Source organism: Chanodichthys erythropterus, chromosome 20 (genome assembly GCF_024489055.1).
Source record: "Chanodichthys erythropterus isolate Z2021 chromosome 20, ASM2448905v1, whole genome shotgun sequence".
Lineage (NCBI taxonomy): Eukaryota > Metazoa > Chordata > Actinopteri > Cypriniformes > Xenocyprididae > Chanodichthys > Chanodichthys erythropterus.
This window is the reverse complement of record NC_090240.1, coordinates 27,499,488-27,527,111: the sequence shown is the minus strand read 5'-3', so window position 1 is coordinate 27,527,111 and position 27,624 is coordinate 27,499,488. Positions and strand designations below refer to the sequence as shown.

The following is a 27,624-nucleotide window of genomic DNA, read 5'->3' as shown; positions in this document are numbered from 1 at the left end:
ATTTTTACAATTTAAAATGTTTTCTATTTTAATACTTAATAATATATTCCTGTGATGGCAAAGCATCATTACTCCAGTGTTCAGTGTCACATGATCCTTCAGAAATCATTCCAATATGCTGCTCAAGAACATTTCATCTTATTATTAATGATGAACATATTTGTGCTGCTTAATATTTTTTTATATTTTTTGAAACATTTTTTCTAGATTATTTGATGAACAGAAAGTTCAAAAGAACAGCATTCATTTGAAATAGAAACATTATAAATGGTTCAGCGGTCACTTGATCAACTTAATGCATCCTTGCTGAATAAAAGTATTAATTACTTTAAAAAATAAACTTTTCACACTTGGTTCACTTGGTTCGTTTGGTCCAGACCCCCCCAAATAATAACATTTAGTCCTTTAGCGTTCACATTGGCATTTTAACACTGAACCTAAAGATACTCAACCTAAAGTGATAGGGATGCATTCATAACCTGATTGGTCAGCTTTTATGATGTATATTTTGCAATGGAACTGACTGAACATCCAAAACAATGCTGTGTACTGGGCTAAATGTGTTCATTGTATGTGTGTATAGCCTACATATAATGGTGGTCAGTATTATTGGCACCCTTGGTAAATATGATTAAAGATTATTATAAAAATAAATCTGCATTGTTTATCCTTTGGAACTTTAATTCATAAAATTAGCAAAAATCTAACCTTTCATTGAATTGAAAATTGAAAGAATTGAAAGTGTGTGTTTAGGGGGGGGGAAATCACATTATGTGTTTTATAAATGTTTTTCTCCAAAACACGTTGGCCACAATTATTGGCACCCTTTTATTCAATACTTTTTTTTTGCAACCTCCTTTTGCCAAGATAACAGCTCTGAGTCTTCACCTATAATGCCTGATGGGTTTGGAGAACACCTGATAAGGGATCAGAGATCATTCCTTCATACAGAATATCGCCAGATCCTTCAGATTCCAGCTCCATGTTGGTGCTTCTTCTCTTCAGTTCACTTCACTCATTTTCTTTAGGGTTAAGGTCAGGGGACCATGGCAGAAGCTTCATTTTGTGCTCAGTGACACTTTTTTGTGTTGGTTTTGATGTTTGTTTTGGATCATTGTCCTGATGGAAGATCCAACCAAGGCCCATTATAAGATTTCTAGCAGAAGTGGTCAGGTTTTTAATTTTTATTTGTTGGTATTTGACCTCCAGCAGAAAAATAGGCCCACAACATTAAAGATCCAGCAGTATATTTAACCGTGGGCATGGGGTACTTTTTATCCATGTGTGCACCAAACCCATCTGGTGGGTTTGCTGCCATAAATCTCTTTTTTTAGTTTCATCTGACCATAGAAGCTGGTCCCGTTTGAAGTTCCAGTCTTGTCTGACAACTGAATATGCTGGAGATTGTTTCTGGATGAAAGCAGAGGATTTTTCTTGAAACCCTCCCGAACAACTTGTGAGGATGTAGGTGCTGTTTCATCATTTTATTAGGCTTTCTGAGACTTTCAAGACTCAACTAATCTCTGCAATTCTCCAGCTGTGATCTTTGGAGAGTCTTTGTTCACTCAAACTTTCCTCCTCACCGTGCATTAGGATGATTTAGACACATGTCCTCTTCCAGGCAGATTTGTAACATGTTTAGTTGATTGGAACTTCTCAATTATTGCCCTGATGGTGGAAATGGGGATTTTCAATGCTTTAGCTATTTTCTTACAGCCACTTTCTATTTTGTGAAGCTCATCAATCTTTTGCAGCACATCAGAACTATATTCTTTGGTTTTACTCATTGTGATGAATGATTAAGGGAATTTGGCCTTTGTGTTTCCTCATGTTTATCCTCCTGTGGAACAGGAAGTCATGGCTGGACAATTTCATGTTTATGATCACCCTGGTGTGCTAAAAAGAAATGTAAATATGAATGGGAATATTCTTCAGAGATATTTTACTCATAAAAAATTCTAGGGGTGCCAATAATTGTGGCCAACGTGTTTTGGAGAAAAACATTTATTTCATAATGTGTTTCCCCCCCCCCACTTAAAATTCTTTTCCTTCAATGAAAGGTTATATTTTTGCTAATTTTACAAATTAAAGATAAAAAGGATAAACAATGCAGATTTATTTTTATAGTCATCTTTGATCATATTTACCAAGGGTGCCAATAATTTTGACCACCACTGTATGATGGTATTTTGATCAGCTGAGAACTCATGAAGAGCTTATAAAATGTGTAAAGGAGTCAAAACAGAGGCAGGAATCACTCCTGCATCACACACACAAACAAAAATCTACTGTAAGGAGACGTGGTTCTCATGCCTGTACTGAAGTGTAATGGACACATTGCAACTATGACAAGAAAAAACAGGTACGCTTGAGCTTCCTGTCCTTTTTAGGGTCAAATCTTGAGACATCATGTCTGTTTTTGGTTTGTTTACATGTCTTTGGTCCATTTTGCATTCATATTTAATTCCAGAGTTCATTTGGTAGCGGACCTTTTCACTGCTTGTTTGGTGTGCACCAGGGTTCAGATGGCAGCGTTCACACTTAATCAAATGAACTAGGGTTCGTTTTAATTGAACCAAACATGCCAAGTGTGAACATCCTGAAACATCATTTTTGTAATCTCTAAAATAATTCTGTAAGCTCATTGAAGTTTAATGGTGATCATATACTCAGATCACGTCTCATACATCTGACTTTCAGCATCTGGTACCATCAAAACAACACATTCGGTTCTCCTACCCTGAGAATTGACGTCCAACTGCAGTTGACTGAGGAGGAAGGATGAGTCGTCCCTCGGGCACCTGCAGGGTGAGCTTCCGTATGGGGCTCACATTCCCACTGCTGCCTCCAACTATATTGCTGCCTCCGCTGCCCGTCCTCTGCCGGCAGGGCAAAGAAGCGCTGTCACTGTTCACTCTCATTCTGGGGAACGACAGCGAACACGATACAAATAAGTTCTCAGTGGGTCTGTGTAGATCATCCATGGTGCATTATTACAAGCGGTCTGAGAGAATGTACCGGGTGCTGTGTTCAGACTGCTGCTGTTCTTCTGCAAGGTTTCCTGTGCTTCCCCCTCTGCTGTCTTCCTTCTTCCCTCGTTCCTTACGCTCCGCCCTGAGGATGAGCAGACAACAAGATGAGGTTACAGTACCAAAGCTATTGGTAAGGTTATGAATGCTGTCTGTGTAACAAGGCATTAAAACTTCGACTAGGTTTTGAAACAGCTACTGTAATAGTAACATCAATGCAATGTAGTTCAAGTTTATGGTAAATATGATCTCACCCCTCTACCATACTGATGTACTTATGGGGGATCAGGCCTCTCATTCCTCCTATTTCCCCTCTCCACCAATCAGGTGAGGCCTTGCTGTGTAGTAGGAGGTGGTCACCCTGCTTGAATGACAGCTCGGCTGCAGAGCGTGCAACATAATCAAACATGGCCACAGCCTCGCACTCTGGTCATACAATGCACACATACAAACATGCAACACAAAGCATAGCAACAAAAATGCCACATATGCCAAAATCCAACATGGAATGTCCACAATGCACAACAGCATACAAAAACCCAACATAGAACACACATGGACACATTTAGATTATTAAATTATTAAAACTTAAAAAGTTTAGAAATAAATTGGCATGATATATGTTGTATTTTCTTACCATCTTCACTGGGAAGATGTTCAGCTTCTCCCTCGCCCTCCTCTGTGATGGGTTCACTGGAAAAAGGGGTTGGCGTTACTTAAAAGTTAAAAAAACATTAGAAAAATCCTGGCAAGAACAGCTAACTATTCTTTAAAAATTAGGATTTTGTTGTGTGAGACCCAAAAACAACAGCAAAAGGGTTTGAAACAACATGAGGTTGGGGAAATGATGACAGAATTGTTATTTTTGGATTAAATAACCCTCTAAAGGCCCTGATATACTTCAAGCCAAATTGAAAAACAAACTGGTGTGATGTCATTTAAAACAAAAACAGGCCAAAACAACATTTTTTTTGGAGTTTGAAACAGCTCACCAAAGCAAACTTTCAAAAAAAAAAAAAAATTCGCTCTGCCTGGTAAACACATTCGAACTACGATTGGTCTGTGTCAATTATATACTAAGTGAGTGTGGCTCTTTGACATGGAAATCTTTTCCAAAATTTCCAGTTCATCTCTTTTGTTCAGTGTGCTTAGGTCAGACGTGAGTAAAAATAAGAACACACTGCTTTATAGTGGAAATTTAAGTTGTAATTCTAATTTAAAGAGACACTGTTTTTTTCATGTTTAATTCTATAAAGTTGCTTGCTTTAAAGCAATACATTTTATTAAGTGTATAGTGTTAAGTGTTAAGGGCTGCCCCCTAATAGTCGACTAACCATTAGTCAATGAGAAGATGCTTAGACGACCAAAATTGGTATTAGTTGGTTAGTCATTAAAAAAAAAAAAAACCTCCACAGGAAGTGGCGAAATCACACAGTCTTTGATGGACAGATGATTAACGGCAGGAAATCCAAACATTCACCTATCATTTATCGACCTCAAATATGGCTAGCTCATTCTAACATTAACCTAGATAAGCGTGCGCTATTATTTGGCGCATATCCAAATGTTTGTGTGCAGAGCACGCTTACTGCGCCTGTGCGATCACTTGCATTTAATTTAAAATACTCTGTCATTTTTGGTCATACAGATAAGAATAATCCAACATTCGAAACTGTAAATGCTTTTATTTGTGTAAACTCACAATAACAAATGAACAGGATGTGTTTTTTGCCATCTCCATCTCAAGTGAACTTGAGCACGTCACAAAAATGAGCCAAAACTCTGCATATACTTGCCTCACAGACATGAGAAATATATCTATGGAAAGCTTTAAATGTCTACTTTTAAATCTCTCTTTCCTTAGCATTATTCCTGCTTACATTTCCGCTCACTTGCAGGGTCTGCTTCACACACACTTGATTTGGCACAGGTTTTATTGCCGGATGCCCTTCCTGACACAACCCAGAACTAGTTGGACACATTCATACACTCACACACTCAAATTTGGCATATCCAATCCACCTAACCTGCATGTTTTTGGATTGTGGGGGAAACCGGAGCACACGGAGGAAACCCACGCTGACACGGGGATAACATGCAAACTCCATACAGATTCCTAGCTCAGCTGGGGCTTGAACCGGTGACCTTCTTGCTGTGAGGCAACAATGCTACCCTGAATGCCCTGAAATGTCTACTTTCAAATGAAGCAATTCAAATCTATAACAAATTATGTAGGCTAATCCATATGAAATGTGGATATAGGCGCATCCACTATTACGGAGATGATGAGTCAGCATCATCGACTTCACCTCTGCAGCCGAAAACACACAAAACACTAGTTGATCAATAAATGATTCAAATGTTCAGACAGTCTTCTGTTTTTCACACCACATTCATAATCAATACATTTGCCACTGCGCTGCTGCGAGCTTTATGCGTGCATTTGAACACTGATTAGGCTATGTATTATAGCCTAGGCGATTAAAAGGCTCATTATTATGATTTATATGGTTTATTAAAATAAACACATGATTAGTCGACTAATTGCTTAAATGAACGACTACTAGTCGACTAGTATATAACGCTCTGATCACATGCTTTACTAACGGCTATTTTCTCACCGCTGTCGTTTTTGCAGTCCATATTTACATTTTCATCTAAACACTGCTCTGAGAAATGCGAGTGGCATGGAGAAGTACGCTAACAGTATAATAATGCTCAGGTGTTTCAAACTTCCTTTTAGTCCTAAACAAAGATACGCCGTGAGTATATCAAGGCCTTAAGACTCACCAGTACTCCTGCTCCAGAGTCATGCATTTCTCATAGACGGGGCCTGGGAGCTCGGATGGCCCTGGGAAAATGTTCTCGTGATGGAGGATCATGGTCTTGACAAGGTCATTGATCTGAGGTGCCAGGGTCACTTCATCACCACCCATCTCCACCCCTCTGAGCAGACTGGGGCCGAAGCAAACAGCCAGGTTATACGGCTGCATCATGTTCTCATCACTGTACTGAGAGACACTGAACAGACACAAACAAAAGAGGTTACAGACTGTATCACTGCACACCATAATCAGGTTTGGAACGATTACGAGTGCTTTAAGAAAAAGAGAGCTGGACTCACTGGTGAAGGAAGGCGAAGAGATAACGCATTACTATGACGACGGGTTTGTGGAAGGAAGAGACTATCGTCTTTATCTGCGCTACTTTTTCTGTCATGTTCTCCATCTCTGCAAGAGACACAGAGTTAATGAAATTTAGTCAACACACTGGACTTCAAGATATTCAAAAAACAGTAACTTATTAAATTAACTGCATTAAAGCAAAATACATTAGCATTCAAAAGATTGGGGTCAGTAGGATATTTTAAATGTTTTTGTCAATTTTGATCAATTTAAAGCAAAGTATTAATTTATTTCTTTAAAAAAAAGCTTACGTCTGCCAAACTTTGAAATGGTGCTACCTTGTGACCGGTTGGTTAAAATTAACTGCAAAATGGCAATTAATATGTTGAGATGTCTAATGCAAATTAAATGTCCAAATACTTTTTTGGGGGTGACTGAATATGCACACAAACACACAATAAAACAGAAGCAGAGAAAACACATGAAAAGGCCTCTTACGGACACACTCCATGAGCTGGCTAAAACTCTCCTCGGGGAACAGAGCTTTCTCTAGACCTCTGAAATACAATTTCAGAACCCCTGCCACTGAATCAATGTCACTCTCACTGTCGGTGAGTGGGTCCTCTCCTGCGAAATCAAAAAAAAAAAAAAAGAGAAGAACAGTCAGCGAGAAGAGAAAACAGACAAGAGACTGAAAAAAAAGGTGGATTTGTATATAAAAATCAGATAATATACACTACCAAAAGTTCAAACGTTTGGGGTCGGCAAGATTTTTAAATGTTTTTGAAAGAAGTCTCTTATGCTCAAGTCTCTTATGTATCAAAAATACATAATAATAATAATAATAAAATGTAATTTATTCTTGTGATCAAAGCTGAATTTTCAGCATCATTACTCCAGTCTTCAGTGTCACATGATCCTTCAGAAATCATTCTAATATGCTGATTTGCTGCTCTTTTACTTTTACTATCAATGTTAAAAGTTTTTAACATTTTTGTGGAAACCGTGATACATTTTTCTCAGGATTCTTTGATTGACAGCATTTATTTGAAATAGAAATCTTTTGTAACATTATAAATGTCTTTACAGTCACTTTTGATCAATTTAATGAATAAAAGAATAAAAAATTTCTTACTAACCCCAAAACATACATTTAGTCGGTCACTATTGCAATATAAACACTGTCAGAGTGATTTATTTTTATTTTGCGATAATAACCAGACAAATGTGCATTACTTCATGTTGCATTCTTATGTTAATACACCTGTATTCATCAATTTTAACATGATCGTACCTCTTTCAAAGGCATCCCTGATAAGATTGACTTCAGTCTGCGATCCAGGAACTCTAAAAATGCCTTCATGATGCAGACCTGAGAAAACATCACATTTATAATCACACATCCATAAATACTCACTTGTTTACATTAATACTACCAACATTAAAGTTACACCGTTCTATTAGCAGTCAGCTATGAATAATTTTCCCTTTATAAGGCTACTGATATTGATATATGACTGTAGTCTTCATCATGTGTGACTGGAAATCATTTCAAACATATTTTAACATGTATTTTGTTTCATTATGTATAAAATGTATTTAATGAGGAAAAATGACTATATGACTATAACTATAATGTAACTATAATAATGGATTGTCTTGCAATTGACATTTTTACCGTGCAGATTGATGAAGCGAATGCAGCTCTCCACCACCAGGGGGATCTGTTGCCCAGAGCTCTGATTGAAAGAAAATGAAAGGAAATTGGGAATAATAATTACGCATCTGGATGGGAACAGAGTTGTATAGGAATCAATAATGAAAGAAATAAAACAAATATAAATATTAAGTATAGTAAACATAATGTGCCAAGAGAGAGACAAAAAGTGCAGAGAGCACAGAAATAAATTTACCAACACAAACAGATGCACATAGATGCATGCATGACAGGGGAAACAGCTGTACCTGAGTCCTCGACATCCGCCTCCTCCTTCTACAGTCACAGCCAGCCAAGCAAGGAAAGAAAGAGACAGGAGGGACATATAAAGGAGGAGCAGATTGTGTGGCATGACCAGAAGGAGTGTGTAATATGAAAAATAGGGAGAGAATGACATAAAAGCAAACAAAAGCAAAAGCAGTCAGAAAAAGGGAAGAAAAATTGGGGTATGGGAGAAAGACAAAAACAGAGAACAAGGAGTTTAGATGAAAAGCAACATGTCAGGGATGCTCTGTTTTAATGTAGAACTGGCTAGACAAGAATAATGGGCTTAAAGGCAGCATAAAATCAAAATTAGATTTTTGTTAGTTATATGCTAGTGTACTCCTGGACGTTGCCAAAATACACTTTTAGTAGATATATACACACTACTGTTGTTGGTGTTTTGGGCATGGATGCATTAAACTGATCAAAAGTTGCAGTAAAGACAGTTATAATTAGGGTAGTTTATCAGTTTGATGATAAACCGTGATAAAATATAAAACTGTAGCATTTCATATTTTAATGATCATTAAAACCATATTTGATAACCACGATTTGAGAAACTCACGTTAAAAAATATCCAGCATTAAGCAAAGTTAGTCTCAACTGGCCTTAAAAAGGCCATTTTATGCCAATTTGTTGTGATTGATCAACTGCTTTGAGCGTGTTTCGGAAATGTCACGCCCCTTACCATAACCGCAAGTTTCAACACACTACTAACGAAACCCAACCAGACGCCATTTTTTGCCCTGTGCGGGAATTATTTAAATGAGGAATATTTTGTGACGTGTTTGTTCGCAGAAAAAAAAAACTTAAGGCTACAGTTGAGGAATTTCAGGGAGCTTGGAGTGGACTTTGTGCTTTGTAACTTTGCAGCCCTTTTTCATGCTCAAACAGCAATATTACACACTAAATAAAGTTCAAGTTTCATAAGCGCCATCTACTGTCCGAGAGTGGATTTTCATTCAACCTGTCTGCCATTTTTGTTCAGAGCAATGCAAAATTTTTATGCAATGTTGTAAATTTTAAATGCTTGATGCAACATAAGCTAATGTGCATTTAAAAAAAATCTAAATTCAAATTAGATTTTGATAATTTATCATAACATTTTATCATTTGTCATAAAAACACATTCAACCTATCTCACCCAAACATCTTGTTTCAATGGGAAATTCGTCAATATAGGACACAAAACTATGCTCGTTAAGGGATATACAGTCTTTTAGTGACAGAAACAACATGGTAGCATAGCTCGATACCAACAATGTTCCTCAACCTGATTTAAATCCACTTTGCCAGAAAAATGTCCATTTTACTGGGCTGCACCCATTGATCAACCAATCAAGCCAAAAAAAAAAAAAAAGTGTTGTTGGCAAAGCAGTTCTGTGGCCCTGACTGCATTATCCAATTATTAGCGGTGTAATGAGAGTGCACATCTCATAGATTTACTGTCCACTTAAGATGAAGAGATACACCAGCCATTGCTAATGCAGGATGTAGCAGAAACTGTTAGACACTTCACCACAAGAGAATAAAAGTGTGAGAGAATGGAAGTGAGTGGACGAGGGAAGAAGGAAGGAGTTTCTAATAGTGCAGAGAGCCAGATGGCAGAGCAGTGCTCTACAGGCCTGAGCTCCCAGGAATAGAGAGGGACAGAAAGACTCACGGTGGGAATCTCAGAGAATAGAGAGCACCCTGCTGAAACCACTAGCGTGACTGCTCACCAGCATATGCTGTCTGGTGGATGCTGGCTTCCCCAATAGACTGTTTAACCAGCAATATTACTCTTGCTGACCAGCTTCACCAGAAAGACCATGCTGGTTGACCAATTTGACCTATGCACAATGTTTGTTGTGCTCAGACCAACATTAATCACCCTTGAATAGCATAGAAATGGAAAGCTCAGAAAAAATTGCAGAACTACGTAAAGTTTCTTTCATTTGTTTAACACAAAATAAGATATTTGGAAGAATGTTGGTAACCAAACAGTTGGCTGTAGCCATAGTATGGAAAAAAAATATTATGCTGTTTAGTTACCAACATTCTTCCAGATATCTTATTTTGAGTTAAACAGATGAAAGAAATTCATACAGGTTTGGAACAACTTGAGGGTGGGTAAATGATAACAGAATTTTCATTTTTGGGTTAAATGTTGAAAAAAAAAAGTTTAAAAACATATCTAAATATATACTGTCCCTTATATATTTATAAATAAAATGGTTTATGAACATTATTTGTCAATCACCCAATTGCATGCTGGTCTTTTCAGCAGGGTGAACTGGTGTAGGTGATCTTCTAAGGACACTGCTAATGAGCCAAGGATATCAAGTGCAGATAAGGCGGAAAGCAATAATGTCAGCTCTTAGATGGTGCAGAATTTAGCTGATCTTATACTCTAGCTGTCATGAGCTCTATTGTAACAGTTCTATGGTAACCGCTAGGGTATGAGCTCAAAAAACTTGAAAGTGTGAAGTCTGGAGTTCCCCAGTGCTTATCAGAGGGCTACATCTTGAAACCGCTCTGAGGCTTAATCTTGTAAAACACGAAGTCAGCAGAGCAAATGAGAGTTAGCCAAATGAGGTATCATATGATGCTAATAAAATCCCATTCATTTTCTCCATATAGATTTTTAGACAAAATAAAAAGCAATCTATACTTCTGTAGAAGCCACAAGTGTAATTTGAACTTAATCTTTAAGAGAAAATATGTTTAATAAGTGAATTCCTAGTAAAGCAACCAAAAATACAGAAATCACACGGAAAGAGAAATTGCGACAAAAGAGCTCAAGAGAAACATCCAACTCCCATGAAGCATAGGATGTAAAAAACAGATGCATATCTGGTACATAACTGAAAATTGTATTATTATTTATGGTTATTTAATAATTTAATATATATTACTTTTTATTATTTTAAGTAATTATAATGACTTAATTATATTATGAATTAATATTATACATTTATCTATTTTTCATATTATCTATTATATATATATATATATATATATATATATATATATATATATATATATATATATATATATATATATATATATATATATATATATATATATATATATATATATAAAAATGTAATTTACTCATAATATTATATATATGATTTATTTTATGTTAATTTAATTATAATTACTTAATATATTTATCAATAATTATGAATTTATATTTATAATCGTATTATTATTATATTATCTATTACTATATATATATAATTTAATTTACTCATTTTATTTTATTTTATATATATATAAAATTTAAGTTTAGACTCATATCACTCATTTATTTATACTTTCATATATACATAATTGCGACAAAAGAGCTCAAGAGAAACATCCAACTCCCATGAAGCATAGGATGTAAAAAACAGAGATGCATATCTGGTACATAACTGAAAATTGTATTATTATTATTTATGGTTATTTAATAACTTAATATATATTACTTTATATTATTTTAAGTAATTATAATGACTTAATTATATTTATCAATAATTATGAATTAATATTATACATTTATCTATTTGTCATATCTATTATTATATATATAATTAGAATTTAATTTACTCATAATATTATATATTATATATACATATATACATATATATATATATATATATATATATATATATATGATTTATTTTATATTAATTTAATTATAATTACTTAATATATTTATCAATAATTATGAATTAATATATATTTATAATCTATGATTATTATTATATTATCTATTATTATATATAATTATAATTTAATTTAATCATATATATAATTATATATATATATATATATATTAAAAAATTAGACTCATCACTCATTTATTTATATTTGTTTATACTTTACACATTTATATATATATACATATAAATATGTAAAATATTTTATATTGTACCTTGGGTTTTTTATTTGGTCATTTATGGGATCGTAGTTCATTCCCTGAGCTGTTCATTCCCTGTTTTTATTTTTATATCCCTATGGAGAAAACAATGAAGAAATTCCAGAACCAAGGCTATATAAAAAAATGGCCAGTCACTGTTACGCACTGTTAGCAGCAGTTTCAATGAGAAGCAACACACATTGTTTTTATAGGCATGGAAGAGGCATCAAATACGAGCATCAAAAACACTGCACTAAGCAAGAGGCTTTGAGAACTGTTGAAATGATGCAGTGTTCAGAGAACAGCACAGTGGATCTTATGAGCACACACATGCACAAAATATGCATGCCTTCACTCACACACACAGGTGAACACACATTTTTGTTGCTAGGCACATGGATTATTAGGCTGCACAGATGCCTGGAGAGAAAACTGTGAGCGCGTCTGTCTCACCCAATTTAATAAGCAGCCATGTCACATTATGGAAATAACATAGCATGTCATTTCAAATAAGATTCGGTAACACAATCGTGCAAACCGCGCCAATGTCTCTAACCTTACACGGGGAGCATGAAGCGATCACATTATCTCCATACATATTCTCGTTATTTAACATTCCCTTGTAGATTTAAAAGCGACTGGTCACACCAAAATTCACAAGTAATCATTAACAGGCCACATTAATAATCAGACAGAGGGATGTCCATGCTCATAGCCTGCACAAATGCAACACACAAGACCAGAAGCACATGAGAATGAGGTGCTAGTGTTAAGGAAGCCATGGAGGGAACGGAGTTAGAGGAGCACAGCAAGAACATTACAGAAATCTATCTGTAACAGAGCAGAGGGCTGTCAGCCACAGGGCTATACCTGAATGAAGGAGAGCATGTCTCCAGAGAAGAGTTTGTGGTTGTACTGGGAGCAGGGCCTGGCTTTCCGCACACGCATTGCCCTACCAGGCTGCATTCTGGGAAATATATACACCAGCACTCCACTGTGACACTATGGCATCAGTGAACTCATGCAAACATGCTAACATAACAGTAATTCACACAGAACAGACAACAACACAACAGAAATGTACTCTAGAGCATGCACACGGTCAATACACACTCTTATTTATCCCACAATGAGATGTTTTAGCCTCATTATGAAATTGATTGTGTTTTTGTGCGATCACTCGAGTCATTTAAACTGATCGTTACACTTCTCAATGGAGCCGTCTTAATTTCTGCTGAACACGCAAAGACCGTCGGCCAGGAAACAAGAGCAGATGTTTGCTGGATTGCGGCCAATGTTGTCAGCACATGACTGTGTGAACAGCACATAGTCACAGAGAGACAGATGGGATGGGAGACGTACCTGGAGGGATCACTATCAATGGCCTCAGCTGCAAATGAGAAAGAGAGGGAAATTGAGGGTTGAGAGTTCCTCCATCACACAGTTTCCAATACTACAGTTACTAAAGTGACTGTTGCTACAATAAAACTATGGCAACTTTTATTGTGGTAAGGCATCTTACACCATCTTACCCAATATCTTATGAGAGGTATAGGGACAAACCACTTTTACACATGCATGTTTCTTAGATTCGTTCAATCTTTTCTTATTTACTGCTTTTATTTTTATTTTTAGTAGAATAGCTGATTAGTTGTGGTTAGTTACCTTTCTGTATGGCCTCTTTAAGTAGGTCATGCTTGGCTTCAAGTTTCGAGATCAGAGAGCTGCCGCTTACATGCTCCTTCACTTTCTGGAAAAAAAAAAAAAATACATTGAATAAATGATTGACTGTGTCATCTTTAGTTAAGGTACTTTTCTGCTGTATGATTTGCATGAACAATATATAGCCAAAAGTATACAGTACACTACTATTCTTTTTGAAAGAAATCTCTTATAATCACCAATACTGTTTATTTGATCAAAATACAGTAAATCTTGCAGTAATATTGCAAAATATTATCACAATTCAAAATACTTGTTTTCTATTGCAATATATTTTAAAATATAATTTATTCCTGTGATGCAAAGCTGAATTTCAGTCTTCAGTGTCACATGATCCTTCAGAGATCATTCTAATATGCTGATTTGCTGCTCAAGAAACATTTATTATTATTATCAATGTTGAAAACAGTTGTGCTGCTTAATATTCTCATGATACATTTTTAGGATTGTTTTATGAATAGAATCTTTGCTTTTTTGAACTTGAAAAGAAGAATTCATTTGAATTAGAAACACAAGTCACATTTACAGTCACTTTTGATCAATTTAAAGGGATAGTGCACACAAAAATGAAAATTATGCTATGATTTACTCACCCTCAAGCCATCCTAAGTGTATATGACTATCTTCTTTCAGACGAACACAATCAGAGATATATTAAAAAATATCTTTGCTTTTCCAAGCTTTATAATGGTAGTGTATGGGGCTCAAGATTTTGAAGCCCAAAATAATGCATCCATCATAAAAGTAATCCATACGGCTCCAAGGGGTTATTAAAGGCCTTCTGAAGTGAAGTGATTGGTTTTTGTAAGAAAAATATCCATATTTATAACTTTATAAACTATAATAACTGACTTCCAGTAATGGCAAATCTAGATCCGGCGGAAGAGTGACCTCTAACCCCACGCATGACGTATTGACAAATGAGGAAGCGCAGTTAATAGAGCAAAACAAAACAGCAGTCATGAATTAGAAGTCTAAAATGAGAATTTTTAAAGAGAAATGTCAGAATATGAGAAGAGGAAGCTTAAGTTTGTTGCCCAATTAGTTTGAAGCGCGAGAGGCGTCTACTACTCCTACATCCTACGCCATACGTCGGGTCAGAGGTCACTCTTCTGCTGGAACTCGACTTGCGTAAGGCCACTGCCAGAAGCCAGTTATTATAGTTTGTAAAGTTTTAAATATGGATATTTTTCTTCCAAAAACCCATCACTTTGCTTCAGAAGGCCTTTATTAAACACCTGGAGCTGTGTGGATTACTTTTATAATGAATGGATGCACTTTTGTGGGCTTCAAAATCCCGAGCACCATTCACTACCATTATAAAAGCTGGGAAGAGCCAGAATATTTTTTGAATATAACTCTGATTGTCACATACATCTAGGATGGCTTGAGGGTGAGTAAATCATGGGATAATTTCATTTTTGGGTGAACTATCCCTTTAAATGAATACTTGCTGAATAGAAGGAAGTGTCTACATATTTTTGGTCATATGGCACATCAATCCATGTTGGGAAGAGATCTTACTGTGAAGTAGAAGGTCTCTGTGTCCTGTTGATTGGCTCTGCGTTTGGCGAGGCTGGGTTTGGCTCCTGTTCCGTCACCTGTGCTCTCCACTGATGGGGTGGCGGAGGCGTCCGGTGTGGGGTTGCAATCATCGTCACAGACGCTCTCCAGAAGGTTTGAGTGTGTTGCCTTAAGTGTCTTACTGACCTGAAGAAATTTCACAGGTGTGAGATATGTGAGTGGCACAGAGGGATGTTCAGAGACCCGCTTGATAAATGAAAATAACAGTGTGAAAGAGAAGCATAGTGCGGCTATGAGCATCTCTGTAGGAGGAGTGCACCAAAATAAAGAGATTTTACCTCATCAGTTTCCAAGGTAACAGATGCCAGTCTGGACTGAAGCTGCTGGAATCTGGTCTCAAGCTCATACCTCACCTGCCCTTCTGCGCTCACCTCACACACCTGTCACATACACCAGATGTTTTTATTCGACATAATGCCGGCCTCTAATGATGGCCACATGACCAGCACAATATTACTGAATTTATCTTGGTAGTCCCTTATTATCAAACCCTTTCAGCTGCCAAAAACAACTGGTGGTCAGTATAAACTTCAAGACCAGTGAAAAAAAATAAACTTTTTTTTTTATAAACTATTCAAAAGCTTGGGGTTTATGCAGATTTTTTTCATGTTCAAGTATCTTATGCTCACCAAGACTACAGTAAAAACAGTAATATTGTGAAATATTGTAATTTAAAATAACTTTTCCCTTTTAATATATTTTTTAATCCTTCAGAAATCATTCTAATATGCTGATTTGCTGCTCAAGAAACATTTCTTATTATCATCAATGTTAAAAAAACAGTTGTGCTGCTTAATATTTTTGTGGAAACAGTGATTTTTGGATGACAAAAGAACAGTATTTATTTGAAATGGATTTTTTTTGCAACATTATAAATGTCTTTACTGTCACTTTTGATCAATTACATGCATCCTTGCTGAATAAAATAATTTTTATAATTTAAAAAGTGTATAACAAATCTATCATGTATTTATATACCATTTATATACATGTATATATTTATATACTATATATACCATTTATATACCATTTATTTGTATTAAAAAAGTTTAGTTTCGTAATATATTATATTACTATTATACACATTACATCACCAAAGTATTTCAAGGATTTCATTCATTCAAGATCTACGGAAAGCAGATAGTCATTCTCATGCGTTACCTGGTCTCCTTCATGGGGCTGGTACAGAAAGCGGAAGGGCAGACAAAATGCTGTGTTGTGGGCCTGAAGCAGAGCATCTCTATCTTGGCTCTGGTTGAGTCCAGTCACTGCTGAGTCTAGCTGCTGAAGGCCATTTTTCATATTCTGGAGGGCTCGGTTTCTGTTGGAGAGGTATCCGCGGATAACCCGAGACACAGATAGGTGGTACCCCAGATCTGTGCACTGCATTCAACATCAGCCAGATGGCAAGACAAAGAAAAACGAGGAAAATACAGTCATTGTTTGAGCAAACATGAACGCTCACTGACTAAACCTGCTGTGATGTTTTTGACGTGACATGTTCTACAATGTGCCTCAGGCAATGGGAATAACAAACCATCCGACATGAAAGCTGAAGATATCAGTGCCACAAAAGATGCACACTACCAATCAAAAAGTGGAACAATAGTGGAGTCATTGACACTATGAAATAATACAACTGAAAGTGTGGGAATTATCTAGTGACTTCATGAAGTGCATCCTGGGATTCTTTTTAACAGTATGCTGTACGTATACTGTATGCTGGACACGTATTGGCTCTTTTCTTTCATCTTTCTGCACCAACTCATTCATGAAAAATAGAAATTCATATATAGGCCCTATTTATATTTTCATTAGAAAGCTTTTAAAGCATTTAAGCATAAATCTTTATATCAAAAGCTGACATAAATCAGTCAAGTGTGTTCATACTTTTCGCTTGTAGCGTAAATAGTTTTCTCTAGTGTTCTCTCAATGGACACATTCTACATATAGTAAATACATTAGCTAAAATGGTCTGTGCTATTTTTTTGCCAAGGGTCAATTCAAAATGAAAAGGGAACTAAAACAACCAGTGTCTAGACAGATTGTAATGGGACAGCAGTGTTAGACTCACATCAATCAGAGTGCAAATATCCTGCAGATAGTACTTATTCATAGAGGCATTAGCTGCTGCCAAGTTGAGCAAGTAGTCGTTACGAGCTTTAGTGCATTTCAGCTGGGTTTCCTGTACTTTCCCTTGTCTCTGTAAAACAAACATATGTACAGTGGAAACTGGGGGGTTAGAGATAAAGTGAGCTCTTGCTCTTCCTGTGCCATCTTCACAGAGCAATGCTCCGGATGTTACAATCTTTCATTTTCACAAACCACCGCTTTTACCTTCTCCATCAGTCTCTCCATTTTTTTCACAGAGCTGCGCCTCTGCCCCCCTGATTGGCTGAGCCCGAGATCAGCTGACTTGCCCGTCTGTTTCTCCTCCAGTCGTGTGGCCTCTTTGAGCTTTCCTTCAGCAGCCAGACAGTCGATGTGGTACTGATGATAAGTTTTCAAAGCCTGTAAGAGATGCACAGGAAAAAAATGTTTAAAACAAGGTAAACTTAGTTGAGAATTGTGCAAATTAAGACTTCTTTTCATAAATAATAATAAATCAGTTTTCAGTAATTTATTATATATTAAGTTTTTTGTTAGATTCAAGAATGAAACAAGATAAAATAATAATAATAATAACAAATAATAATTATGATTTTTATTATTATAATGACAAATGTTTATTTTTACTCCATAGGCCATTTTTTGTTGTTTTTAACATTAGGAGCCAGATATATTAAAGGGGACCTTGATTATAATTTCACTTTTTTAACTTTAGTTGGTGTGTAATGTTGCTTTTTGAGCGTAAACAACATCTGCGAAGTTACAACGCTCAAAGTTCAATGCAAAGGGAGACATTTTATTCATCTTTTTTTTAGAAATCGCTTTTTTTAAAGGACCCAAAAAAAAAATGGCTGGTAGAGACTATAACAAGCTTCTCCCCAGGTTGGTGACATCACAAAACCCCAAAATTTACATAAACCCTTCCCCCGGGAACACGCAACAAAGGGGGTCATTTTGGCTGCGTGAGATTCTCCAGCTCTGCTGTTGTTGAGCAACCAAAGTGCAAGCTGTTAAAGCTCCGCCCTTTTCTGGAAAGGGGGCTGGGAGCAGCAGCTCATTTGCATTTAAAGGGACAAACAAAAATGGTGTGTTTTTGCTCACACCCAAATAGGGCCAAATTTGAACAACCTATAAATGATCTGTGGGGTATTTTGAGCTGAAACTTCAGACACTTTCTGGGGACACCAGAAACTTTTTTATTATATTATTTTTTCTCCATGTGCAAATCTTTTTTTTTTAATTATTAACATAATAAGCAATATATTTTAAGCTTACTTTTCGATTTATACAAAGTTTGTCAATGCGACATATTCAATTACGCCCCATTTTACATACTCTAATAAAGCCCTATTTTTATTTTTTATGATCAAGCTTAGAGTATTTATTTTCAGAGACATTAAATACCTTCTAAGACTGCAAAAAGACACGCACACACAATCACTGAGCCTCTAGCCAAGACACTTGTGATAGGCAAGCTGTTTGTCTACTGGAGGGTAGAGAGCACACAGCTGCTGTCAGCCGGGGTCAGTGGGCTTGATCTTGCAGCTCTGACCTGAGCACAGCTAGAAAAATGAGCTCTGGAAAGCAGGGGGGCATGTGGGCTTTTTTTGTTACAGGATGGACCAAAATGCACTGAGGTCTATAGAAAGACATGCCGACACATTCAATTGTGAATGCATGAGCAATTTACGTGCATCATGTGGTATTTAGTCAAGTTTAATCATGCCGTTTCTGGCTGCATGAGATGATGTAATTCAAAGCTGATGCCATTTGGACTCTATTTCAGTTCACTAGAGCGTGTTGCTGAGTATAAATTTAGCATGTTCACAGCAAAACGGCCTCTGACTTACCGTCTGCAGCTCTGTGGTGACTTTCAAAAGCTCATCCTGCATCTGGAGTCCCACCTCCTTGCTCTGAAACAGAGAATAAGAGTCAGTGTGAAATGAGGAAGATTATTTGGCTGTTTTGTGTGGGAGTGTTTTATGTTGGTAAATAAGAGAGGAATAGAAAGAGGGAAGAATTAGACATCGGAGCTGGTAATATAACGGCAGAGAGAGATTTCTGTACCCGCTTTGCCAGGCGGTGTGTGTCCTCTATGCAGTGTGAAAGCCGCTGCGTGAGTGTGTTGCCACAGAGCTCACTCAGTGAACTGTGATCTCTACTCTCCTGCCTGGTCTGGGTCAGCAGAACAGACCAGCACTGCGCCACCGACAGGTCTAACTGCTCCTTCCTAAAGAGAGACAAGAGCAGAGAGAATAAAAGATATGGTTAAAGTCACAATCTATTAAAAGTAGCAACAGCTCTTTTCATACATATTTTGATGTAGTTCCGTGTGAAACAGACTCTTGAAAAATAAAAATGTAGTCTGGGAACCTGGCTCTCTCATTCGGTTGTTGATTGGGTGAAGGCAGATCTGAATGTGAGCTTGCATTTGATTGTAAGAAAGGAGCAGTTTTAAGCAGACTAATTATTAGAGTATTCTTGCATTTGTCACCAAAGAAGTGTCTCGATTTTCGCCGGAAGATCCAGTTCGATTCAAAATTACGAAGTCAATTAAAAAAAAAAACGAAACATGTATGGATGAATCATTAACAATATGATTAATAACATGCATTTTGAAAATAAATGGGGTTAATTTTCATTTCATTTACTTTAATGTCATTATATGTACACTGCTGAGTAGTAGTAAAAACACACAGCACAGAATGCAGGGGTCTCGAGACAGCAAAACCCAAAAATAAATAACATTAACAGCTTACAAATGATGCAAAGTTGAGACATGGCACAATGGTCAAAGACGTCCATAAAGTGCATGTTTACATGGGGAAAAAAATAAAATGCAGTAATGGATCAGTGTTTTTGCAAGAATTGGTTGAGTGAATGATTCAATGACTCACTCACAAACACAGTCACTTATTTGGTTACTGAATATTTGAACAAATCTTTTCATGAATGCTTCATTGACTCACTCATACGAACAGCCACTCCAGCCACTCCATCCATCCATTGACCCATCTATCCACTCACCTATCCATCCATCCATCCATCCATCCATCCATCCATCCATCCAATTATCTATCTATCTATCTATCTATCTATCTATCTATCTATCTATCTATCTATCTATCTATCTATCTATCTATCTATCTATCTATCTATCTATCTATCTATCTATCTATCTATCTATCTATCTATCTATCTATCTATCCACTCACCTATCCATCCATCCATCCACTCACCTATCCATCCATCCATCCACTCACCTATCCATCCATCTATCCACTCACCTATCCATCCATCCAACCACTCACCTATTCATCCATCCATCCATCTACTTACCCATCTATCCATCCATCCATCCATCCACTCACTTATCTATCCATCCACTCACCTATCCATCCATCCATCCACTCACTTATCTATCCATCCACTCACCTATCCATCCACCCACCCAACTATCCATCCACCCACCCAGCTATCCATCCATCATTCCATCCATCCATCTGTCCATCCGTCCATCCATCCATCCATACTTCCATCAATGTTAAATGCAGGGTGGGTACCTCTTGGTCTTCACTGTGAACTTCTCGCTGAGTTTCTCCAGAGAACGGGCATATTCTGCCTCAATCTCCCCCCGTCTGCGCAGGTACTCGCTAAGATCCTGCAGCTGTTGTGTCTTGACCTCCACCTGCGCGTCTAGGATTTTTAGCTGCTCCGATAGCTGACCACGCACCTCTGAGCAAAGAGATATATGTATGGATGGTTTTCAGCACAAAAAGCGGCATGAACTGATGAATTTGTATCCCCCTGCACTAGTGGCTCTGGCCTGGGGCTCAGAGCTGATTGGATGAGGGAAGACAGCATCCCTAATATTGCCTGCCTATAAATACATCACGTCGCAGGCCTACATCTTGCACATAGAACAAACATTAAATTTTGAGATGTACATGTAGTCTGTACTAACTAAACAAGTGAAAGAAAGAGAGCATGAGATCAAATAGATTTCTTTTACCTTTGATTTGAGTCTCATACTCCGCCAGACTCCCCTTTTCCTTCCTCAGTTTTCCATGTGATGTCATGGTCTCCTTTGCTGGTGTAGTGCTCCTGTTGACTTGTTCACAGTAGCTCAAAGTCCGAGATGATCACGCACAGATTTTGTTCCTCTTCACGACAAAAATCCTCTAATTCTGTATTGGTGTTTTTATTTTGCAAAATGATTTATATTTCCATGTTCGGTTTTGAGTTCATACTGGACTACTAAAGAAAAACCTTTTCACTCTTTTCAGTCCTTCAATCTGTGCCCTCAGCAGAAACGGAACAGGGAAGTCTCTGTGTGCATGTGTATGTTTGTGTGTGAGTGTGTGCGTTTGTGAACACGGAGGGAGTTCCAATCCAAGTAATTCTCTCTCAGCGCTGAGCTTCTGCATTTAAAGATTCGTTTTCAGAGCAGAGAACGTTGCAGGGGCCTGATAGTTTTCTAGTTGTTTCCTGAAACTCCGAGTGGTTAAATGTGATTGTCCTTGCCTTGAAGAGACAGTGAGAGAGACACAGAAGAATGAGAAGTTTGGTAAGAGGTGTAACGAAGACAAGTGTACAAGACAGAAACAAACCATAAATGGAATATGGAAGTAAATACAAGATAAGAGAGAGACAGGAGAGGAAGAGAGATACAAAAAAAACGTTACTTCAATATGACGTGTCGCGGGCACTTCCAGAAGACTAAAACGGTTAAGCGAAGAGAACACACCTGCCCACATCCTGTTTGTCTTCTATAGTGTGTGCAATTCAAAAAGACTCTCAGATGAAGACATCCTGTCAATCCTAAGTGAAGTATCCACACAACACATTTTACTGCAAAAAAAAAAATAAAAAAAAAAAAAAAAAAAAATCAACCTATCAAGTTCGACAGTTTCACACTGAATGTCAAGTGGCAACCCAATACAGTACCAAAACTGTATTTATTTTTGCACAATGCAACCTGTCCATGTTGGCACCTGCTTAATTTGGCTGCTTCCACAAGTGACAGATCAGTTTGCATCAAAAACAGTCTGATTAGACACAGCCTTTGAGAACATCAAACGATATAGAAACCGTTTCCTTTTTCCTTTTTTAGGAAGCCTGTTTATTTTGCTATCCTATCTATGAACAATTATATGGTTAGTTGCTATTTATTATTTGCATTTAGCATCTTCAGTGCTGTCTGCAATCCAATCAACCTGTGACCCATTTTTTGGTCACGACCCACCAGCTGAGAACCACTGGTCTAATGCTTGAGCTAATAACTCAAATTAAAAGGCCTTAAACACATCAGAAAGGTAACGGAGGATTTTTTTTTGGAAGATCTGACTTAGCTCTGACTCAAGCTATGTGACTGATTGTTTGTTGTGGGATGGCAGCCTGAACTGCGCAGGAGTTCCTGTGAGTTGCGCCAGTGATGGCCGTTGGTCGTAAGAGAGGGTGGAGGGACCTGAGTCATCGTGGCTCTCGGCACAAACACACACAGTCATAATAGTCAGAACAGAGAGTGCTGCTCCAGCACTGTGCATTAAGAATTTAGAGTACCACACATGTATGGTGAGCTTCTTTGTATATAACCTGAGAAATGCAAAAAGAAATGTTCGGCACATTGAGTTAATGTACATACATTTAATAAATGGGCTTCTCAAGAGAGTAATTTGTCTCATTTATGTATTTAAATTGGTGTGCATATGTGTTTTAGGTCCAGGATTCACAATTTTTTTGTAAGCCAAACAGCTGTAAAATGTTTACTTGAAGTACCCCCGGAGATTTTAAGTTAATATTTCATTTGTTCATGTTCGCAGTTCTCTGATGTTGTTAAAGGTGCCCTCGAATGAAAAATTGAATTTATCTTGGCATAGTTAAATAACAAGAGTTCAGTACATGGAAATGACATACAGTGAGTCTCAAACTCCATTGTTTCCTCCTTCTTATATAAATCTCATTTGTTTAAAAGACCTCCGAAGAACAGGCGAATCTCAACATAACACCGACTGTTACGTAACAGTCGGGGTGTACGGCCCTGATATTTGCATATGCCAGCCCATGTTCCCAACATTATGAAAGGCATTAGACAAGGGCAGCCAGTATTAACGTCTGGATGTGCACAGCTGAATCATCAGACTAGGTAAGCAAGCAAAGACAATAGTGAAAAATGGCAGATGGAGCAATAAGAACTGTCATGATCCATGACATCATATTTTTAGTGATATTTGCAAACTGTCTTTCTAAAAGTTTCGTTATCATGTTGCTAATGTACTGTTAAATGTGGTTAAAGTTACCATCGTTTCTTACTGTATTCACGGAGACAAGAGCCGTCGCTATTTTCATTTTTAAACACTTGCAGTCTGTATAATTCATAAACAACTTCATTCTTTATAAATCTCTCCAACAGTGTAGCATTAGCCGTTAGCCACGGAGCACAGCCTCAAACTCATTCAGAATCAATGTAAACAATATAACAGTATACAATACTCACATAATCCGAACATGGCGAACACTTTGTAAAGATCCATTTGAGGGTTATTAGCTGTGTAAACTTTGTTTATGCACTGTTTAAGGCAAGCGCGAGCTCCGTGGGCGGGAAGCGTCAGCATTTAAAGGGGCCGCAAAGGATAAATCGGCTCATATTTAATGATGCCCCAAAATAGGCAGTTAAAAAAATTAATAAAAAAAAAATCTATGGGGTATTTTGAGCTGAAACTTCACAGACATATTCAGGGGACACCTTAGACTTATATTACATCTTGTGAAAAAACGTTCGATGGCACCTTTAATGGTTGCACCGCACGACATGCAAGTAAACAAATAAAATATTTAATGTTTTAGCAAATGTTTTATTTTATTGTTATTATTTTTAAATCATTTATTTAGTGTAATTGTATATTTTTGTGATTTAAAAAATTATTAGCTTTTCATTATGAATCCCAGTTTGGGAAAACATGTTTTAGGCCTTTGGATGCAATTTAATTTAATATATAAAAAATTATAATATGAACATTATTTTTAGGGAACACATTTCCTCGTCAACTGACTCCATGCAAAAGGCACATCATGCACTCTCAGTCATTGAGCGGTCATGACAGTCTCCTCTTCACTTCCTCCATCTCAGTGTTTAGAGGTCAAAAGCCTAAGCCAGCCAATCAGAGCTCAGCAGAGACTTCATTATGATAATGCTATTATTGATTCACAAGAGTTGAATCGGATTTGTGCACAATGGGGTTGAATTGTATTGCATTAGTTTATGCCAGCACTGCTGAATGCTGGTGCTTTTTTGATATATACTCTTGGCAGTAGTTTCACTATTCGCAGAAAAGATTGAAGCATTTTAAATATTAAATTCTAATCTGATATTTCAGGCAAAAAAGAAAACATTGTGTCCAGTCATCGGATTGCATAACTGCATTTAGCAATTCACAAATAAGCAAATCTATCATATACTGTATACAGGCTTATATGCAGGGCCGTAGCTGGGGTATCCGGGGCCCTGGTGCAGGTTGCTGTTGTGGGCCCACTTGAAATCTGTCAGCTACACATAAGCAAGCATATATATTGATCCAGCTGTGGAATGCTAGTGTGAAACCACTCCGGTGTCCTGACTGAGTGAATGTGCCTGTTTAAACTTGATCTGTCTGCTGTATTGAGTTAAAGAAACTGAGGGGAATTGGAGATCCATGGGATCAATCCTGTTTTACGCTCCCAGTGGAGGCTGGGAAGAAGCTGAGCTCTGGTCTTATCTCTCAGAGCAGAGGACCACAGGGAGCCCTCAAACACACACACACACACACACACACACACACACACACACACACACACACACACACACACACACTGCTAAGATCTCTGCTGTGTTCTGTCATTGCCATGGAGTGATGCTCATGCCGCACGGACAAAGGCACAGATATTGAAGGCTGAATGTAATGTATCACAAAATATTTATTTAAAGGAATAGCTCACCCAAGCTGTGCTTTTTGAAAATGGTAACCATGGCTGTCAAATATGACTTTCAAGGCAAATTTTTGCCTCAACAGATCAAACAAAGCTATAGTATGGCTTCAAAAGACTTTGCTATTAGAATATGGCATTTCCAGCACCAGCAGTACCCTTAATTGATAGGCCTGGTGTATACTGGAAAGTAGCGATCGACGTCACTTCATAGGCACCTCCTAAGCTAACCATGGTACATTGCTGTGTTTCAGCGGTATTGTGTTTCAAATATACATTTAAAAAAATGGCGCCTTGTAGCAGGCGCAAGTGGCGATTCTCGGTCAACCAATCAACGCTCTGCAGCGAGACTAGCTCCACCCTTTAGCTACCAGATTACTGTGCTAGTAGGTACCCCAACAGAAAGGTCCCAAAAAAGTGGTATGGTACGGTACGGTTCGGTATTTTGGTACCATTGATAACTTCTGACAATGGAAACAGAAATAATCGTGTACCAACCGTACTGTACTGTACTGTACCATACCACTCAATGGAAACGAGCCATTAGACTACATGGAAAAGGGCAGCTTCAACATCCTGCCTAATATCTCATTTTGTATTCCAAAGACAAAAACATGGTGGTGAAAAAAAATGGGCGAACAATACCTTTAAATAACATTAAGCTCACAAACTGTGGAAGTGGACATATCTTTCAAAGGTTGGGGACGGAAAGATTCTTTTATGTTTTTGAAAGAAGTCTCAAGGCTGAATTTATTTCATCAAACAGTAATACTATGAAATATTTTTCAATTTAAAACCTTGATACTATTTTCAGGATACTTTGGTGAATATAAACCTCAAAAGAGCAGCATTAATTTCAAATAGAAATCATTACTTATAATTTAAATACTGTCACTTTTGATCAATTTAATGCATCCATGCTGAATAACAGTATTACTCTTTTCAAAAAAATCTTATGACCATAAACTGTTGAACGGTAGTGGACCTACAAAACAAACAGCCAAAACACACAATGTATATTTCCCAGCAGCACCCACAAACTCTTTCCAGTCAATATGCCAACACAATACTCAAGTCACACACTATGATGTGCAACTTACCCATAACATTAAACGCCACTCAAAATGGAAACAAACCGACTTGTCTAATTACACAACGCTAAACCACATTATCATACCTACACAACAGCACAGAAACTCATGTGATGTGACCAGTGATAATTTGCACCACATCCGTGACACAGTTAGTCATGCTCGTGATCACATAAAGCTACAAATGTGTGTCTATCCAAAGACCTTATTAATTATCTACAAGTAAATGACATCACAAATTCACCAAGCACCAATAAAGTGAGCATAATTCTGAACATACATGTTATGGACTATGATAAAGTGCATTTCTGCAAAGGCAATTAGCAAATGTGGCCTGAAACTAATAAGATGATTAAGATATGCCTTGCTCTGATGGCTGCCCCCAATGAAACCATCATAAATTAGATCTTTGTAGAATCTCAATGGTTTCTCCTAGTCAGAAATGCAATTAAGTCTCCCGTTTTTCTCTTGAGGGAAGTGTACAGTAATCTCACTTAGATTCAGAAGAGGTCTCAACAATAGCTATGTGTCCATCCACCTGTTTTTAGGCACATTTTGGGATATAAATCACATTTTTTTTGCATAAAAAAAAAAAACCCTGCACTGTAAAAAAAATTCCAGTAAAATTTATGGTAAACAACCAGCAGCTGTGGTTGCCAGAACTTAACCGTAAAAAATACAGTAGCAACGTAAAAAAAAAATCTGTTAAATTTACGGTAAAATAGCGTATTTCATTAACTGATATAATGTTAATTTACCAACCTAATGAAGTATTAATATCTGTTTTGTACCTTTATAATACACTGACAGTCACCAAACACAGTGGTGATGAGAGTCACATGATGAATCAAAGTTCATCATAAGCAGATTTTCCACAAGCTGAGGAGGACAACACTAACATATTGAAGGTGCACAGTGTCATTCACACACACACTAAACACCATCATGGTAACATGCATGAAATTTTAAAAATGTAATAAACATTAATTTAACAACATTAGATGTAACATAAAACCCTGATGTACATAACTGATTAGAAAAAAATGAGAAAAACTAAGAAGAAACAGAGTTATTTCAATGAAAATATATCAAATTTGAAGTGTCATGCAGGGAATTGTGGGAATGTCAATTT

At 37.0% G+C, this 27,624-nt stretch overlaps 1 protein-coding gene across 4 annotated transcripts in view; it reads right to left on the bottom strand.

The window, feature by feature from the left end:
• Positions 1-27,624, bottom strand: part of arhgap4b (Rho GTPase activating protein 4b) — a 35,362-nt gene that overhangs the window by 3,964 nt on the left and 3,774 nt on the right. Inside the window, exons 2-23 of one of the 4 annotated variants that reach the window (XM_067371822.1) lie at positions 22,125-22,290; positions 21,452-21,963; positions 21,003-21,174; positions 19,507-19,669; positions 19,290-19,352; positions 17,668-17,841; positions 17,405-17,533; positions 16,492-16,713; positions 15,609-15,710; positions 15,271-15,456; positions 13,690-13,774; positions 13,387-13,414; positions 12,895-12,991; positions 7,833-7,893; positions 7,449-7,526; positions 6,653-6,781; positions 6,154-6,259; positions 5,820-6,050; positions 3,667-3,722; positions 3,284-3,455; positions 3,019-3,114; positions 2,740-2,922 (exon numbers count right to left, since the gene is read on the bottom strand). In XM_067371822.1, the coding sequence (XP_067227923.1) occupies positions 2,740-2,922; positions 3,019-3,114; positions 3,284-3,455; positions 3,667-3,722; positions 5,820-6,050; positions 6,154-6,259; positions 6,653-6,781; positions 7,449-7,526; positions 7,833-7,893; positions 12,895-12,991; positions 13,387-13,414; positions 13,690-13,774; positions 15,271-15,456; positions 15,609-15,710; positions 16,492-16,713; positions 17,405-17,533; positions 17,668-17,841; positions 19,290-19,352; positions 19,507-19,669; positions 21,003-21,174; positions 21,452-21,518 (2,600 nt within the window). In that variant the 5' untranslated portion in view covers positions 21,519-21,963; positions 22,125-22,290. The remainder of the gene's footprint in view (positions 1-2,739; positions 2,923-3,018; positions 3,115-3,283; positions 3,456-3,666; positions 3,723-5,819; positions 6,051-6,153; positions 6,260-6,652; positions 6,782-7,448; positions 7,527-7,832; positions 7,894-12,894; positions 12,992-13,386; positions 13,415-13,689; positions 13,775-15,270; positions 15,457-15,608; positions 15,711-16,491; positions 16,714-17,404; positions 17,534-17,667; positions 17,842-19,289; positions 19,353-19,506; positions 19,670-21,002; positions 21,175-21,451; positions 21,964-22,124; positions 22,291-27,624) is intronic. The other 3 variants (XM_067371824.1, XM_067371825.1, XM_067371821.1) reach the window with 3 other exon arrangements.